Raw genomic sequence first — 17,191 nt, 5'->3', positions numbered from 1 at the left:
CTCCTGCCAACCAGGTACCCAGGGCCTGTGTCCCTTCCCTAAAACTGTGTTGAAACTAAAACCCATTTGGCATCTCTGGCCACCTGTCAGCCCCTAGTAAAGGGTACCCAGGGCATGGTGACCAAAGAAGACCCCTGAGGACTGCAGCAGTTATTGTGCCACCCTCAGGGGCCCTGTACCCTGACACCCACACATTGCCTTTGCAGGCTGAATGTCTAAGTACAGAACTAAACAAAGAGTCGACATGGCACACATCCCTGTGTGCCATGCCCACAGAACCCACTGCCCTGGCATACGTCAGTCACCCCTCTAGCTGGGTGCCTTATGCCAGAGGTGTGGGCACAGGTGCATGGCCGCTGTGCCCCTTCAGTACCCAGGGCCAATCCTGGGCACTGTAAGTGCAGTGATGCCATTAGGAGTATATGGTGCTGGGAGGTTGTCATTACGAACTCTACAGCACCATAATGGCTACACTGAAGAATGACAAGTTTGGTACCAAACTTCTCAGCACATTAAACCCGCACTGATGCCCGTGTGGGATTTAATGTAAAATGCACCAGAGGGCATCTTAGAGATGCCCCCTGAAAGCCTAACCTACAATCCACGTCTGGGCTGAGTAGCTGCCACACAACAGACATGTTGCTGGACCCTTAGGTGGAGAGCCCCCCGCTCTCCTGGTCCTGCAAGAATGCACATTCTGGGCGAGGTGCTAGGTCTCCTCCCCCAGGATGGGCAGGGGGAAGCTTCAAAGGCATGCCGCCTCTGTGAACTTCTCCAGACCATTTGCTGTACCCAGAAACTGGCCCCCACCAGTCCTGACCCCCACTCTGGCGGGAAAAACTACGTCAGGAAGGGGGGGGTGCCAGCCTGTGCCAACTCCACCCCTCAGGTGGGGGAGAAGAGGTGTCCCTATTGGTCCCTGCCCTTGCACTACCTGTATCGCCCCTAAATTCAGTATTTAGAGGCTCCCTGAACCTTCCTTCCTCAGATCCCGATACGAAAAGAAGAAAGAAGATCAAGAGGAAGAAGACCCGCCGTGCAGCTGCTAACCACAAGATGACCACAACTGTCTTGGCCCCAGCCCTACCGGCCTGTCCATCCTGGAACCTGCTCCTGCCTAAACCCCGGCAACTCCATTGGACAGCAACCTTGGGACACCAAGAGGACCTGCCTGCCTTGACCCTCTTGAAGACTGGGACTCCCATCAGCAGAGGCTCTGCTGCAACAACACCCCTGGTGCCAGCCAGGAAGCTCCGGACCAGCCCACTCTGCACCCGCCGAGCCCGGCCAGTGCCCAAGTGAACCAAGACCACAAGGACGTCCCTCTGGCGACTGGGACCCGAAGTCTAGTGCCCAAAGGCCCTCCTCGACGAAATAGACGACGCCTGCAGACTCAGACCCAGGGGCCCCTCCAACCGCGACCAGCTGAGGGTAAGCTTTCCTGACGCCTAAAGACACCCCTGCACCCGGCGCCCTACAGCCCCCTGGGCCTTCCTTTGGGGTACCTACCAGTGCTCGAAGATCCCAACTTACCTCTCAAAGTGGTGGTCGCCCCTGAAGAGTCTCCGTCCCCGAGCCTGCGTTCCGTTTGTGACCTTTCCCATTGAATAACATTGAGCGCCTGACGGCTCAAAAGCACCCTGCACCCAGCCGCCCGAGTGCCTCTTGCCGTGCCACCTTTGCCCTATCCTACTTCCCCATTTGTCCTGAGAAAGTAACCAGGAGCCCCACTCCCACAGGCGCGTGGCCTGCTAGCCAGCAGCCACCAACTGGAAGCCCCCTGTCCCTCATTGGATAACATTGGGCCTAACTACCTCTGCACCCGGCCGCCCCTGTGCCGCTGAGGGTGAACCAACTGTACCTACCTGACCCTGGGGGACCCCTGAGTCTATGCCCAGAACCTTAACTTAACTCACTTACCTTCCATTGGATAACATTGACTGGTTTGACTCGAAAATTCTTCTAAGTGTGAAGTTTTGGAAACTTAAAATATTCATATAAAATCAACCGAATCCCGAAGTACTCCCCTGTGATCAGGAGAGAAGCCAGTACTGTACCTTATAGCCCAGTACTGAACCGTAAAAGTAATCCTTACCGGGTTTACTAGTAACCTGTATTTTCTCCATAGGAATCCATTGTCTGCTTTTCTATGAAGTTTCTTCTAAGTGTCTACTTTTGAAAACTTGAAATATTCTTTAAAAATCATACGAAATACTGAACTGAAATGACTTACCTGTTTTAAGTTGAGACCCCAGTGCTGGACCTAGGAGCCCAGTACTGGATTACAAAAGTAACGAGAACTTACTTTATTTACAAACTGAATTTTCTCCCATTGGATAACATGCCAGATTTCTGTTGAAAAGTTTTTAAGTGTGAACTTTTAAAATAGCTTTATAGTCCTGAAAAATCACTGCAATAACTAAAACGTTTTTACTAAATTGTTTTCAGCTTAGACCCCAGGACTGAATCTAGGATCCAGTCCTGGAACTACCAAAGTAATCTACAAAGTAATCAACTGTGTTTATATAGGAAAATCCATTGAGCTCAATGCTAAATTGTGTGTAGAATTGTGTTGCCTACTGCAACCCCTGTACCTATTAAGTTTACAAAGTTTATTGCCTGTCTGCAAAGTACTCATCTGAGATCTGTCATATTGAGAGCAGTATATTTTTGATACCTGTTGGTTCTAAAAATAAAACAACTATATCTTTGATATAAAAACAATTGGCCTGGAGTTCAGTCTTTGAGTGTGTGAAACCTTACTCCGACTGAGTGTGCACAACAAATGCTTTACAATGTCCTCTGGTACTGCCTTACTGCGCGACCAAGCTACCACTTTAGAGAGTAAGGTCACACCTGGCTTTAACCTCTGTTATACCTCTGGGGTTTGTGGACTCTATACACACTGTACCTCATTCTGGTCCAGTATATATAGAGCCACTTTCTAACAGAGAGTGGTTCTGGGGGTCCAAAAATTATAGCCGGTGTCACCCAAGGCTCTAAACTGTCTGGGTTGACAAAAGGCTGGTGTCAGACACTTTGTTTGTGCTGGAGGCAAAGCCCTTTTAAAGTATAAGTGAGGCAGAGTACAGCTCTGCCCCAGCCATCCTTGCAGGATGGCCTGTGCTTTTCACACTTAGACCTTTTTGTCTCATTGTCTGGCAGCAATACACAACCCACAACAGAAGAGCCAGTCACAATCCAGTAACGCAGGATAATGTTGGAAAGCACAAGTAGTTATGAATGAATGAATGAAAGAAATACTCAAAATTGAGTGTCCTGGTGCTGCCAACAAGGAGAAATAAAGAAGAGAGAGTGACATATGGAATTATTGGCTGTACAGATTACTGGAACATACATTTCTGCCGGTCTGGTACTCCAAAATTCTATAGTTCAGATAACTAGTACCGTTGTTATGCAAGGTCCTGTGTACTAGTGTAAGTGCTTTAAAGGCGATCCGTTAAGTGACAGGGAGCCAGTGCAATTTAGTGAGGAAGGGTGAAGTGAGGGTGCATTTTCGGAGATTAAAAAGAAGGTGAGCTGCTGTATTTTGAACCACCTGTAGTCAGCAGATTAAATATGCAGGTAGCTCTAGATACAAGGCATTTGTGAAGTCCAGTCAAGGGTGAATCGTAGCTCGAACTACGGTTTTGCATGCTTCCGATATGAGGAGGTATTTCTGTTTTATCTTGGTTGTATTAAGTGTTGGCTTTTTTGAGCCAACCTAAGACTGCTCTTATACAATTTAAGAAGGTTTCTTTACAGGTTTTTGAGTTGCCTTCATAGGAAAAGACCAGCTGGATGTCGTCGGCATAGGAAACTATTGTGATTTCGAATGACTAAACCAGGGTGGCCAATTGCGACATGTACACATCAACCCATGTTGGGCTAAGCGTGGAGGCCTGGAAAGCTCCACAATTTTTACGTTTGGCCTTGGAGAGATGAGGTTTTGCTCAGACTGATTGTTCTCGCTTTAAAAGGAATGAGGTCGCCAATCGAGAGTGGTTTTCCTGGCACCACAGTCAAACAGCCGCTGCAAGAGGATGTTATGGGGAACAGGGTCGCAAGTTGCTGAGAGATCTAACAAAATGAGTGCGTCGTTATGTAATTGTGACTTAAAATCGGACTTTACCATTAAAGAGGATTTTAAATTACAATACATTGTGTCTAAACAGCATATCAATATCTGCTCCCAATGCAAATTTAGCACTTATTGATTGTACTAAGGTAACCTAGTGTTAGTCAATGGGAGAGATAGGCCTTACCAAAGTGAAAAACGACTTTAGGAGTTCTTACCTGCCAGGACGTGTAAAACTTAAGTACACATTTTCTATTTTTCAAATAATAGGCACATGCCCTGGGAATTGTTAAGGATTACCTTAAGGATAACTTATATGTATTTAAAAGGAAGGTTTAGGCCTGGCAAAAGGTTTATTTAGCCAGGTAGAAATGGCAGTTTAAAAACGCACTACAGGTTAAAACCTCACTACAGGTTGCAGTGGCAGGCCCGAGTTACGTTTAAAAATGCAACTTTAGTGATTGGCAGAATGAGTGCTGCAGGTCTACTAGCAGAAAGAACAAGCACCTCCGCACTGGGTAGCAGTGGTAGAGTGCACAGAGTCTTAAAGCCAACGAACAAATTCAGCAATACATGCGGGGTGAAGGGAAATGTTTGGGGAATATCACACCAAGAATGTAAGGTGTAAAGATTGCAATACTTGCTCTTCCATACAGAGCTTGGATTCATGGTGGTACTGAGGCAGCTCAATGAGTTTCGGCATTAAAAGTACATTGTAATAGGGTAAGCTTTCTGGCTTAGCCATACAGTTCTGATATACTCTTGGAAGATCTACGTATTGCCACAAATAAAGTGTCCAGGGATGGAATTAGTTTCTTTTATGATATAAAATATCATTGAGTTGAATATGATGTATTTCAAATTAATAGTGCAGACATTATTGTGCAATACAGCATTCCTACAATAGTTATAAACAAAAATATCGGTAATGGAGTGCAAAGAATGACACTTTTAATCTTGCAACACTATTTTGTGTAAGTCAATACCTGGGCAGGTGTGGTATGGCAAGGGCTTTTATAGTGCTGGTGACTTCTGCAATACACAGCAGGGCACTACCCATCACATTCCGCTCTTCAGCCCCTTCAAATGCTATTAGGTCGATGGTGGCAGTCAAAACCGGCACAAATGCTTCCTGATTTTGTGGTCCGAAGCATTTACACAGAAGTTTCAGACTATAGAGGGCCGTCTGTCGGTTGATGGCTTGCTCCTCTTCTTCCGTCTCCTTGGCTTTTCGGCGTGCAATTGAAAGAAGCTCTCCGATTAGCCCCAGAAGCAGCTCAATCTAGAAGAAAAGGGAAAAAAGACCCCAAAAAGTCAAACATGTGAAAAAGAAGGTAATTAGGAAAGCAGATAATAAGGGGGAAATGTCTGCAAACATGCTTCAATTTGGACAGCTGCGAGAGCAATTTCTGGTCTTGTAGGATGACAGAAAATTCCTAAAACAAACGACTACAGCAAGATAGGCAAGAGCAAATAAATGCTATCTTTTAAGAAACTAACCCATACAAAGGATCTCTTTTGGAAGATTTGTGAAATATAAATAAAATGTGACATTATTTACCCAATTAGTTTCCTAGTTGGTGAATGTGGTAAGAAGGTACACTTGGTGAAAGAGGTTAAATCAAGCAATTGGTAAGGGAGGGGAAATGGGTGTGCCTCTTCATCCAACTGCCAGAACTTGACCGCATCACGGACCAAAGTATGTGTTCACTGTCCTTGTAGGAAGCACTTTCCTACAGTCCTGATGTAAATGCCTTTGCAGGAGCATAGCATCACATGATGCCAACACTACCAGCAGTGACACCCTTAGTAAATTCCCTAAAAATGACCGCATAAAACTGCTACAAGCATGCAGAACTGCCTGTGGAAAATGACAATGAAGGCCCAATACAGAGTTCTTTGAGCTGGTAAGACGCAAGACCTAAGAATTAAATCCAGGAATGGGAAGCAGGTAAAGATCCTTGACTATGAGAAAAAAAGTTGGAGCACACACAGAATCACATGAAGTCTATGATAGGCATGTAGCTCAGTGCATCAATTTCATCTATTTGTTCTTCATCGCAGGTGGTCACACTTGTATAGTCATTGTGGAGGAACAGTTGATTACATAAAACGATCAGCGCAGCCGACACATGTTTTGTCCTGTCAGACTTTAGCAAGGCTGAGAACAAACAGTAGACAATAAAAATGGTTATTTGCTCATTTAGTACCAATTTATAGCAGTCATTTATAAATTGTCGATTTAATGAATGGTGCAAGATTAAATATTTCTGCTGCTAAGCGGAATGGTATGTTGGAGGTAATAAAAGTTAAAAGGATTAGGAGTGAAAGCACTTCAGTTCAAAGGCCATAGTTTCAGTAAATAGCTGATGTTGATATAGTGTCAGGCCATAATAAGCCATCCGAATAAATGGTGTCCGTGGTTCAGGAGTGCATCAGCAAAGTCTTAGGCCATTAAATCACATTCCTTCACAACAAGACCAGGTGCACTGCAGGCTCTCACACAGACAGTGTGCTATGGGTGCCTTGAGTCTGTCGCTCCTTTAATGGTCTTTATGTGCATCCACAGTGGTATTATGATGCCCCTGTGCACTCTGTAGGTTCTCAATACAGTCAAGTAAAAGCAACAATCAAAGATGTGAAGCTCACCATTTAAGTACTGAAGGTAATACAAGAGATAAAATAAGCACAACCTATGCTGTCAAATGGGGAAGATCAAGCATGAATAACTTACATCTCAGACACAGAGAAAAGCAAACCAGAAGGCCATTTGGTTTGGAACTGACCTGCTCCTCCTGCCACTGCACACGATGCTGTAGCTTGTTGTTGAGTAGATCCATAGCCTTCCGCCGCACAGAAGGCAGTTGATTGGCCATAAGTCCTCTGATTACTGGGATAAAAGCTTCAGTGGGCAGCAAGGCATTCACCTGCAGCACATTAAGGAAATAAAACATTATCTCCAAGAGTAATGACAAACGCATATCGACTCAGCAGTTTTTTGTGGGTTATTGGACCTTAGGGCAGTGTCCACAAACCGAAAAAGGAAGAGTTTGCAATACTGTGAATTTATTCATGCGGTTCCGTAGCCAGGGATAGTAATATATATATATATATATATATATATATATATATATATATATATATATATATATATATATATATATATATATATAGATATATATATATATCTATATATATCTATATATATCTATATCTATATCTATCTATATATATCTATCTATATCTATCTATATATATATCTATATCTATATCTATCTATATCTATATATCTATCTATCTATCTATCTATCTATATCTATATATCTATATCTATATATATATATCTATATAGATATATATATATATAGATATATATAGATATATATATATAGATATATATATATATATATATATATATATATATATATATATAGATATAGATATATATATATATATATATATATATATACACACACACATCACACCCAACAAAATAAGAAAGTTTTCTTGCATCTCAGCCAAAATTGCTGAATGGATTTACAACAAACTTGGCATCAAAGTAGAACCTGAATCAGCGGGTCATTTTTAGGATTAGAGGTCCCACGACAACTAAAATGGCAGCTGGGGCACCAGTAACAAGACAGGTGGAATCGCAAGTGTCGGGTCTGTGTGAATCCTGAAAAGAATCTCACAGAGCAAGGGCAAGCTTTATGCACGAGTACCACAAGCCCACGTCAAGCTTCACCAACCCATGCATCACCATTCAGGGGTGCATGGTTATAGATTCAGAGCAGTGAACTCCCAGTAGGAGAGGCATGGGCCAGAGAACCTTGCCATGGGTATGTGGTACCTGTAATTAAAGCTTACTCTAGGTTTGTGATACCAAACTAGGATCCCCAAATCTAAGAGAAAAAAAGCCACAGGGCTTGGCCAAAGGCTAAACTCAGTAAGTCATCCCCTTATGTGCAGAAGAGGTTAGTTTACTGCAGCTGGTTGGTTGTGCGTCCCATGCTCACTGTGCCATAGGACTCCAGTTGCACCTTACTGATGAGTCCCAAGCAGGAAGAAACAGGCATGGGATTGCTTAGGTCCCTTCAGTCGAAACTGACTGTTCTCATGAGGAGGAGGGATGGTACTGATTTACCAAAGGTGGACTTTTTTCTAAAGTGGCATGGTGGGCAAAAAAGGATAGATTCAAATAAGGCCTGAGCGTATGCCAGTGGCTGGGATTAGTTCAAGCATTTCATCTATCACCTTGTTGTTATTGCATGGGTGGCAGTGCATAACGCATGAGAGGCAAATCTTCAACTGGATCATGATGCCTCTCTCAATGATAATAAACAGCATTTTACACTCCGCGATCTGCGTGCATTGTTTAAGCCATACCACACCAATACATAATGGATAACATTAAACGTTAAGTATTTTTTTATATTACATGATTTTGTTTTTTAACAGGGAAAGGTTTATAGAAACCAATACATGTAATTCTATAAGACTATACTGTTTAGCTTCATTATGTAGTTAAGAATGTAGAATTTTAAAAACAAGGACTGTCCTTAGAAGGAAGAGACAGTTATATCTAGCTCTCAGTGAGGGCCACTGGCGTGAATACCATATTTGAAATCTGGTAATTCACTACTATGATGTAGCAACAGAGGGACACAAAAGTTGTTTCGCACTGTTTCTACGTCATGAAGGAATTTTGCACTTTGCAAGCCTTTCAGTGCACTGCTGGCTTTCTGATTCGGAGGAATGCTGAGAGCACAGCTCTGGGAAAAGAGGAGGTGGGGAAGGTACAGGGTTGTGGGGGTGATTGGCAGGAGTCCAGGCATTATTATTATTTTTTTTACATTTGGGACAGGGAGGAGAGGCCATGTTATGCATGGCTCCTCTGTTACTCCTTTACCCATGTGAAGATGAAAGCAGGGGTAGATGATTTTGAGGGCTATACACAACATAAAATTAAAGATAGGTCAAAAGTGAATAATGGCGAACTCTTTCCCCTCGGGGATCTGAGTGACATAACAGACAACTCAAACTTCGCTCTTGTTGCTTATTTGACGTCACTTCGAACCCCTCTATCAAAAAAATTGACATTCAATGTTATCGATCTATAATCTTATATGCTGACACTGTTCTCCACGGGCTCAGTTAACAATGGGCACTGACTGATTTAGAATGTTCAACTTCTACCTATCTTTCATAAATATAATGCTGATTGGCAAGCTCTACAAACTGATTTTGGATTATCAGTATGACAATGAAACCCACATTTTAGTGGGACCCGTCATTGCAAAACACAACTTTTTTTGTACCACCTCATTTTGTACGATAAAGGTATGGCTCACTTGAATCAATTTTTTCCATTGCATCAACACGTTGGCTGCACTAAGGCTCCATCCATGACTACCAGTATCATTTTAGTCTGAACCTCTTTAACTAATTGGGAAGGGGCGATCTCTGATTGCCTGGGACAGGTCTTGCTGGCTTACACACTGCATTCAAAACGAAACCAAGTAATAAACAAATCATTGGACATATGCTAGCAATATAAGATCAAACACAAACAGTCCTTGTACAGTGAAATTCCCATAGGTCCTTTCTTCCTAGTTCCTCAGCCATCGTTCCTTTCAGCTTCTTAACAAAAAAAACCTAGTCACACCTTAACCTATGTACTATATATCAGCAAGAGAATAGTATTATAGCACTGCTTCTGCTGAAATGCACTATTTGTGTTTCTGCTACACACATCACATTCAAGGACTTAGAGAGGACAGTTTCAATTAAATATCTCTTTAACCAAACTGTGCTAAGCTTCCAACTATTTACTTCTGCAAATGCATCAGTGCTAGTCTGTCTTCATGGAGTGAATAAAAGCCTATTGAAAGCATATCACAAAGCCTAGTAGAACACACAAAGTCTACCTTATCTAGCATTTCATAGGACTTGCTGAGCAGGGCCCTCCAGAACTTCGCTGTAGGTTTATCTGCATTCTCTTCCACTGAACTTGCGACTGCGTTGATATAGCAGAGGACCTCTTCCAACAACCTGAAAAACAGCATAAAGCTTGATAATCTATGCACACGGTAACACAAATGTACTCCCGAAGAAGACACAACGGGTGGTGTGCCACGTATCAATGTAGGTAAACATAACCAAATTCTTTTTTTCCCCTGTTGCATGTTTAAAATTGCTGCAACAGAAGCTCAAACACAAACAAGAATGTATACATACATGTATGGAAAAAAGAAAAGTTTACTTTCCATAGTAACACTGGTCCACAATGTCTAGAAACTACCCACTTGACCAACTGGTGGGAAAAATATACCACCATGTGAGTAGGGAATGAGAGTGAACGGGCTCATTAAAAAACATGCTGAGCTGCATTGTCCTGTCCTGCTTGCACCCAGTTCTTACACATTTTAGGGGCCTACTCACGCAAAAAAGTAATAAATCTACATCTGATCATGTCCAAGTCTAGATTTCCACAAACTCCTCTTGGAATTAACAGGGAAAGCTGCACCTGATGTAGATTTTCATGCAGATTCTTGGAGAATTAATTGATTTCTTTGTTGACAATACATTCCCTCTGTACGGTGTTCTCAGTCATAGTGCACTCACCACAAGGGGGAAGGATTTCTGTGTGCAAAGACTTTTCTCTGCAGGGAAAATATTTTTTCCTATGGATAAAAAGCCATGCACTACAGCCACGTTAAAATCTGGAACAGGGAACAGTAGTAGTTTGTAAAGGCCCACAAGCATACTTTTTTGCGGGAGCTCACAAACATCTAAGACTAACGACACAGCGGAGCGCCCACAATCTCATCCCTTAAGTTGGATTTGCAGGTGGGGAGACATTCACATGCATAAAAAGGTTTAAGTCTGCCAGGAATCCCTTTGTAATTGCCTAGCAAATGTAACGGCGGAAAATTCTGGTGTACATACGTTTAACCCGTCCGCTGCTGCCATCGCGAGCACTACCTCCGTAGTGCTGCGCACGTCCGATGGCCTACGCGGCCTGCCTGCCTAATAGAACGCTCCGCACATGCGTGGAACGTTCGAAGCAGCAAACGGGTTAAAGAAGTCAGCAATGATGTTCTCTGTGGGTTCCCCCCTTCTCCCCAAGAGGCCTATATAAGGTTTTCCTACCCTGCCCCCTTTTCTTTTTTTAACATTTTTTCTAGGACTCGGCTCAAGCAGAGTCCAAAGATGGCTGTCAACAATTCAAGGTTTATAGTGTTGGCAACCAATCAGATATCAGCACGAGATCAGAAGTCGTCGTGGACCATCCGCGTCCCTATATATCTTAATTTGGATTTTCCTAAATATTTCAAACACTACTGAATGGATTTATGCCAATTACAGAAAGGTAACGTTCTGGACCAACAGCTACATTTCTGCCAAATTTGGTGTAATTCAGTTCAGCAGTTCGAGCTGTAGTTGTTTATAAAATTTCTATAGGAACTAACATGTGGAAAACATGTTTTAGGATCCCCCACCTTTTTCTCAGCCCCTGTTTGACAGATCATCCAAAAACTTTCAGGGCAGCAGCTGAAGTGAGTGACATATTAGTTTTGAAACTTTTGCGAGGATTTGTCAAACGACGTCTAAGTTATTAGCAAATGAAAAAACGCCCTTCCTATGGAAACTTTAGCCTAACTATAACTACTTACTAAGATATATATACATATATAACTTACTGGCTGGCACACACACGGCATGGAGTCTGGGGTACCGGTCTCCCCACTACGATGGACTGTGCTTGGAAGCAATACTGGAGGAAGAGTTTCAACTGCTATTATGTTTATTTAAGAGTGACTGAGGGCGCACTGACAGGGGTGGGAGGGGTGGAGGGTGGGGAATTTCGTGGGGTTTGTTCTCTAAACGGCATAAATACGAAATGTGATATCATCCTGGGTTATCAATGACTGAGGCACTATGTTGCCTAATGTACCTTTTTTGGATTTGCTTGCCAATAAAAAGTATTTTTACAAAAAAAACATATATAACCTACTGGCGGTCGCCAGTAGGTAGTTATAGTTAGGACCTTGTTTCTATTCAAAATGCATTTTCTTTTCCCAACATCTTTGGTGCGGTTTGACGAATCCTCGCAAAATTTTCAAAACAAGTATGAAGCTCACTTCAGCTGCTGCCTTGAAAATGTCAGGGTGATTTGTTAAGCAGGGGCAGAGAAAAAGGGGGTGGGGGTCCCAAAATGCTTTTTCTCCATGTTAATTTCCATAGGAAACTGTTGACTCAAGTACAGCCTGAACTGCTGAACGGAATTACATAAAATGTGGCAGAAAGGTAGCTCTTGGTCCAGAGTACAATGTCTTTGTTAAATAGTGTAAATCCATTGAGTAGTTAATGAGAAATTTAAACATTTCTCAGATATACCAATATACACACAATTTAACATGTATCTCAGTCAAAGCACACAATATAATGACTACTCTTTAAAAGGTGTTTTGCTAAAAAGATATTCAGAACAATATTTAATCCAGTGAAAGAAGGTTGTGTCTTAACCCCTGACAGTTTGGAATAGGGGAGCGTTCCATTCCATGCACTTTAAGGCATCCCTTGATAGATCAAGACTAAGTAACTACAATCTGTTGCTCATACACAAATTGCAAATATAATGCGCTCAACTTTAGGTTACACAGCACAAACAATGTTCTTATTCACAAGGAAAATAGAAAAAAACATTTACTTCTGCTCCAGGACTTGTAACTCTTCTGATTCACCAAATTCAACCACCTGCAACACAAACAAAGCAAACACATATGTGTATCAGACAGGAGCAAAGTATATAAATAATGACTTTTTTTCCTTAAATTACACCAACTCTCAAAAGGCTTTGTCATGAACACTTAAACAATCGGTGTTTGTACGGGCCCTGTTAATCGGTTCTACTATTCCATTTTTATCATATGCTTGCCTGCATACTCTTAAACTCCTTCAATTAGAGAATGGGAAGCTTAATCATGCACAGAAATGTTAGCATCATGTTGTCATATAGCTACTGTTTATCTTTATAATGTGTTAAGTTAGCATAGGCTTATTAAATGTTTAAACGCCATTTTTCCTTTTGCTGCTTCTGCACACGACACTTAATTGTTGATTTAGCTTTCAACCTAGTAGCCCGTTGTGGTTTACATGAGAATAATATGTTATTGCTCTGATATCAGCTTTGCTTAATAAACTATGTCTGTACAGAGAGTGCTGAAGCTTCAGGAATAACACGATACAGAATTGTTATGAGGTCTGATCTCCGCACCTTCATAGACATAACATAAGTGCAGCTTCTGCCAACTTTAGGCGGGTTTTATATTGCTTTGCTTGGAGCACACAGACACACTTGATGCTGTTCGCATGCAGAGAGAGCTGGTGTATGCTGATGTGATCTCTTCATTCTAGGATCTTGAGGTATGGGCCCGCCCTGTTAAAACCCAAAGAGACCTTCTTAGCTATTAATATAATTTGTGAGTTAGGGAGGGTGAGAAATAAGTGTTGTTAACCCTTATTCATTACAGCATGTTAACATGCTGTCACCGTTTGCTTTCTATGGACTAGTAACTATGCTGATAACTTTGCTTCTGATAATATGTTTCCTTGTATTATCTAAGATACTGCGTTTGAGAAAACGGCATTAGGAAATAAATATTTCAAATGTGCACGTGTCCTCATTTACTCCACGTTCTGGTTTGAAATGATTGTATAACGAAAGAGTGCTCATAAGTTCCACGTAACCTGAGGTATTGTAAGTTCATGTTCTGGTTTGTCTAAACATTGGGAGTTTGTTATGACCAATGAGACACTGTAGCTAGCTTGGTAAGGGGTTTGTTGGGTACTGAGGTGAGTTTTGGGTCACCCTAATTCGCCGAGGTTCCAATCCTCTGTGCAAGAACAGAAACCCTGCTACATGGCGCCCCTACGTTGGTGGTCTTATATCATGACACTCGAGTAGTATATCATTCAAACCTTAACCCCTTCGCTATCGTTTCCGGAAAACGGTGGTGTCGGAAAAACCTACCTATTTTTGAAATAGGTCTTTTCAAGCTTGAATCTATCTAAAACGGTTTCCTTGAATTACTACCCAGTTGTGCTACAAAGTTTCCTTTGTTTTTCAGTAGTTCCGGTGTAATCATGGCGCAGGCTGTGAACATCCCGCAGCATAGTCTCATTGCGGTGCGCAACCATTTACAGACTTTCCAGGTCCCAGTGGATGGCTTAGCTGTGATTTTAGTGGTGTGTGCAGATCCGGCGTACCCTTACGAACTGTTTTACTCGTGGGTAACGTTTCCGGCAGTGGACGCAAATTCTGGTGTGTTCCACACCTACACACCCTCCCCTGTACCGGCTGAATATATGCCGTACAGGGCACTGGAAATACCTATTGATCATTGGCAGCATCGCGTTTGGTTTGATGGCGCCCTACCCCACTCTTTGTCCGCTGCGAGGTTAGGTCCTTTGTCCATTCCAGGCACGAATTGGCCTGCGTTGGCTGGATTTACCCCACACCCGAATCACGGCGCATGTCCCCTAGCGGATATTCGCAGACTACATGTTGTTTCGATTGCCGTGATTCGTGCATTAGTGCAATACATTGGTCGTCATCTCCCGGGTGGTCCCCCGGGGGGTCCGGCTGTTCAGACGGAACATGGCGGTTTAAAGCTCAATCCGGTTATGGTCAATTCGGTCTTTGGTAAGCGCCCCGATGATAAAGATGAGTTCCCTTTCTGGCTTGCCGAGAAATTTGACCAACTGGAGGCTGTGTTTCCGAATTCTACTCCTGCTGATAAACATAGAATGTTGACGATTACTTTGCCTAAGGATTTAACTCCTGAACTCGTTGACTGTGAAAGTTGGGGGAAAACTTATGCGAGGTGTTTCGGCACCCCTTCTATGTCCGTACTACCTACGATCGTTAAACGTGTTCAGGATGATCACGGACCGGAAGCAGCGGTTGAATTGGGTATGCGCCTGTGTGGTTCTTTTGAGATTGTTAGCGATCTCATACTCTCCAATATAAAAGGAGATGCGGTGAACTTTCAGGTGTCGAATGCTTTGGCTGCTCTGCCCGATGCAGAAAAACCCCGACAGTTGGCGAAGATAGTTGTGGCCGCATATAAAACTATAGGTCGCACAAGTAAAGGTCTGAAGTATTTTGCTATCAAGGAGAAAAAACAACCACAAGGGCAGTCTGCTGAGGCAGATGTCCAGCCCAAGTCCAAAAAACAAAATTGGCCTAAAAAACAGAAACAGGGGAAGCAACCACAGCAGACTCAGGATTCTTATCCTGCGCCACAAGTTTCTGCGCCGACAGAGAGAGTTTATGACTTGCGCGATGATTAAATCACCTGATCGATTTCAGGTTTCTGATCAACGCTCTCCTCGTTCCTTTCAGGACTCATCGGCCCCGAAGACCGGTGGAGGAGGAGGCGGAAGGGGACGTGGTGGCCAACAAGGACGTGGCCAGCCCCGCCAGACAGACGGCGCAGGAAAGCAGGAGGATTCTACACCAAAAAGACCGCAGTTTGCGAAAAAGAAAGTCGCAGCCTTAACAGCGCATCGATATGCCACAGATAGTGAGAACGCGGCTTCGGAATCTGACGTGGGCTCTGACCTTGCTGGACAGCGCGGCAGAGATTACCATAGTGAGAGAGGCGCTGTGTCCACTACTGAGGGTGACAGCGACTGATGTCTACGTTGTAATAGAAACAGCCGATACAAGACTTGCTCCCCCTGAAAGACTTTATGAAATTGTCCTGTTAATTGAAGGTGACATACAACGTACCATCAAAGGGGTATTTTGGGAAAATCTTTCTTCTACGTATGATATTTTGCTTTCGGAGTCTGACTGGCCCCACCTTTTGTGCTCGCGGCGCCGCGAGGGGAGGAGGTAATCCTCCCCAGTTTCGCGAACACTGTCTCGAAAGAGCATGCGCAGCATTTTGCAGAAGAGTGGGCTCGGGCTCTCGCACCGGCTCTGTACCGTAACTAATGTGGATGGGATAAATTGTCCCCGTGCCACGAGATTCCTTTGCGGTCTCAGCCGCAGCCTCAACCTCAATATCCCATACGACGTGAAGCCAAAGCTTCCGTCGCGGAAATCCTTGAACAATTGGAATATCAGGGTGTTATTGAAACATGTGTGTCACCGATGAATAATCCTCTTTTTACTGTGACCAAGCCTGACGGATTGTATCGTTTGGTATTGGATTACCGGCATTTAAACTCGCGTTGCCGTAACTGTGCAGTACAGAATACTCACGGCTCTGCCCTAGTGGATAGTCTAGTGCGTAAGCGTTTTAAAACAACGCTTGACATATCCAACGGTTTCTATGCCCACAGATTGGATAGCTTTAGCTCCCAATGGACCAGTTTTACATGCGCTGGGGTCCAAAAACAATTCCGGCATCTCCCAATGGGCTATAAGAATAGCCCTGGTATATTTACCGCACGCATAGTCTCTCTTTTGGAGAGAATCGACCCAGATGCTTGCTCGTATGTGGATGACATATATCTCACGGACGACGAAATTTGGGAGCATCTGTGTCGTGTTAATTCGATTATTTGTACCTTTGCAGACATGGGTTACAAATTTAACTTTGCAAAATCGCACATTGCTGAGTACACAGTGTTGTTCCTGGGCTATGAGCTCAACAATGAGGGTAGAGGTTTGGCTCCTCACTTCTTGGAGAAATGCGCACAGTTGCGCGCTCCTACAACACTGAAAAAATTACAGTCTTTACTGGGCTTTTTAAATTTCGGGAGAACTTACATTCCGGAATATGCCCAGCGTATCAAGCCTTTGTATGCTTTGATACAACCAACTTTTTCAAAATCATGCAGGCTGCCTGAGCACTCGGCCATCTTGCAATCCTTGCAGGCTGATCTGCTCGCTTCTAAATTCTTACTGACTCGTGATAACCACACCAACCTGGTAATAAGAATAATTCCAGGAACAGTGGGTTTCACGTACCTCACTTTTAATGAAGGAGACACAGTACCTATTGCTTACAAGTCACACTTGTACACTTCGGCTGAAATGCGGTTTCCTACTGTGGAAAAGGTTTTAACAGCTGTGCAGATGGCGATTCTTAAGGA

The 17,191-nt window shown here is 43.3% G+C and overlaps 1 protein-coding gene across 1 annotated transcript in view; it reads right to left on the bottom strand.

Annotated features, from left to right (window-relative positions):
* HEATR1 (HEAT repeat containing 1) overlaps window positions 1-17,191 on the bottom strand; it is a 412,033-nt gene that overhangs the window by 31,671 nt on the left and 363,171 nt on the right. Inside the window, exons 33-36 of the mRNA XM_078648603.1 lie at window positions 12,792-12,838; window positions 10,006-10,129; window positions 6,865-7,005; window positions 5,065-5,360 (exon numbers count right to left, since the gene is read on the bottom strand). Coding sequence (XP_078504729.1) covers window positions 5,065-5,360; window positions 6,865-7,005; window positions 10,006-10,129; window positions 12,792-12,838 — 608 coding nt within the window. The remainder of the gene's footprint in view (window positions 1-5,064; window positions 5,361-6,864; window positions 7,006-10,005; window positions 10,130-12,791; window positions 12,839-17,191) is intronic.

The sequence above is a fragment of the Lissotriton helveticus genome, chromosome 6 (assembly GCF_964261635.1).
Source record: "Lissotriton helveticus chromosome 6, aLisHel1.1, whole genome shotgun sequence".
Classification (NCBI taxonomy): domain Eukaryota; kingdom Metazoa; phylum Chordata; class Amphibia; order Caudata; family Salamandridae; genus Lissotriton; species Lissotriton helveticus.
Note: the sequence above shows the minus strand (reverse complement) of the source record. Positions and strands in the feature narration are given on the sequence as shown.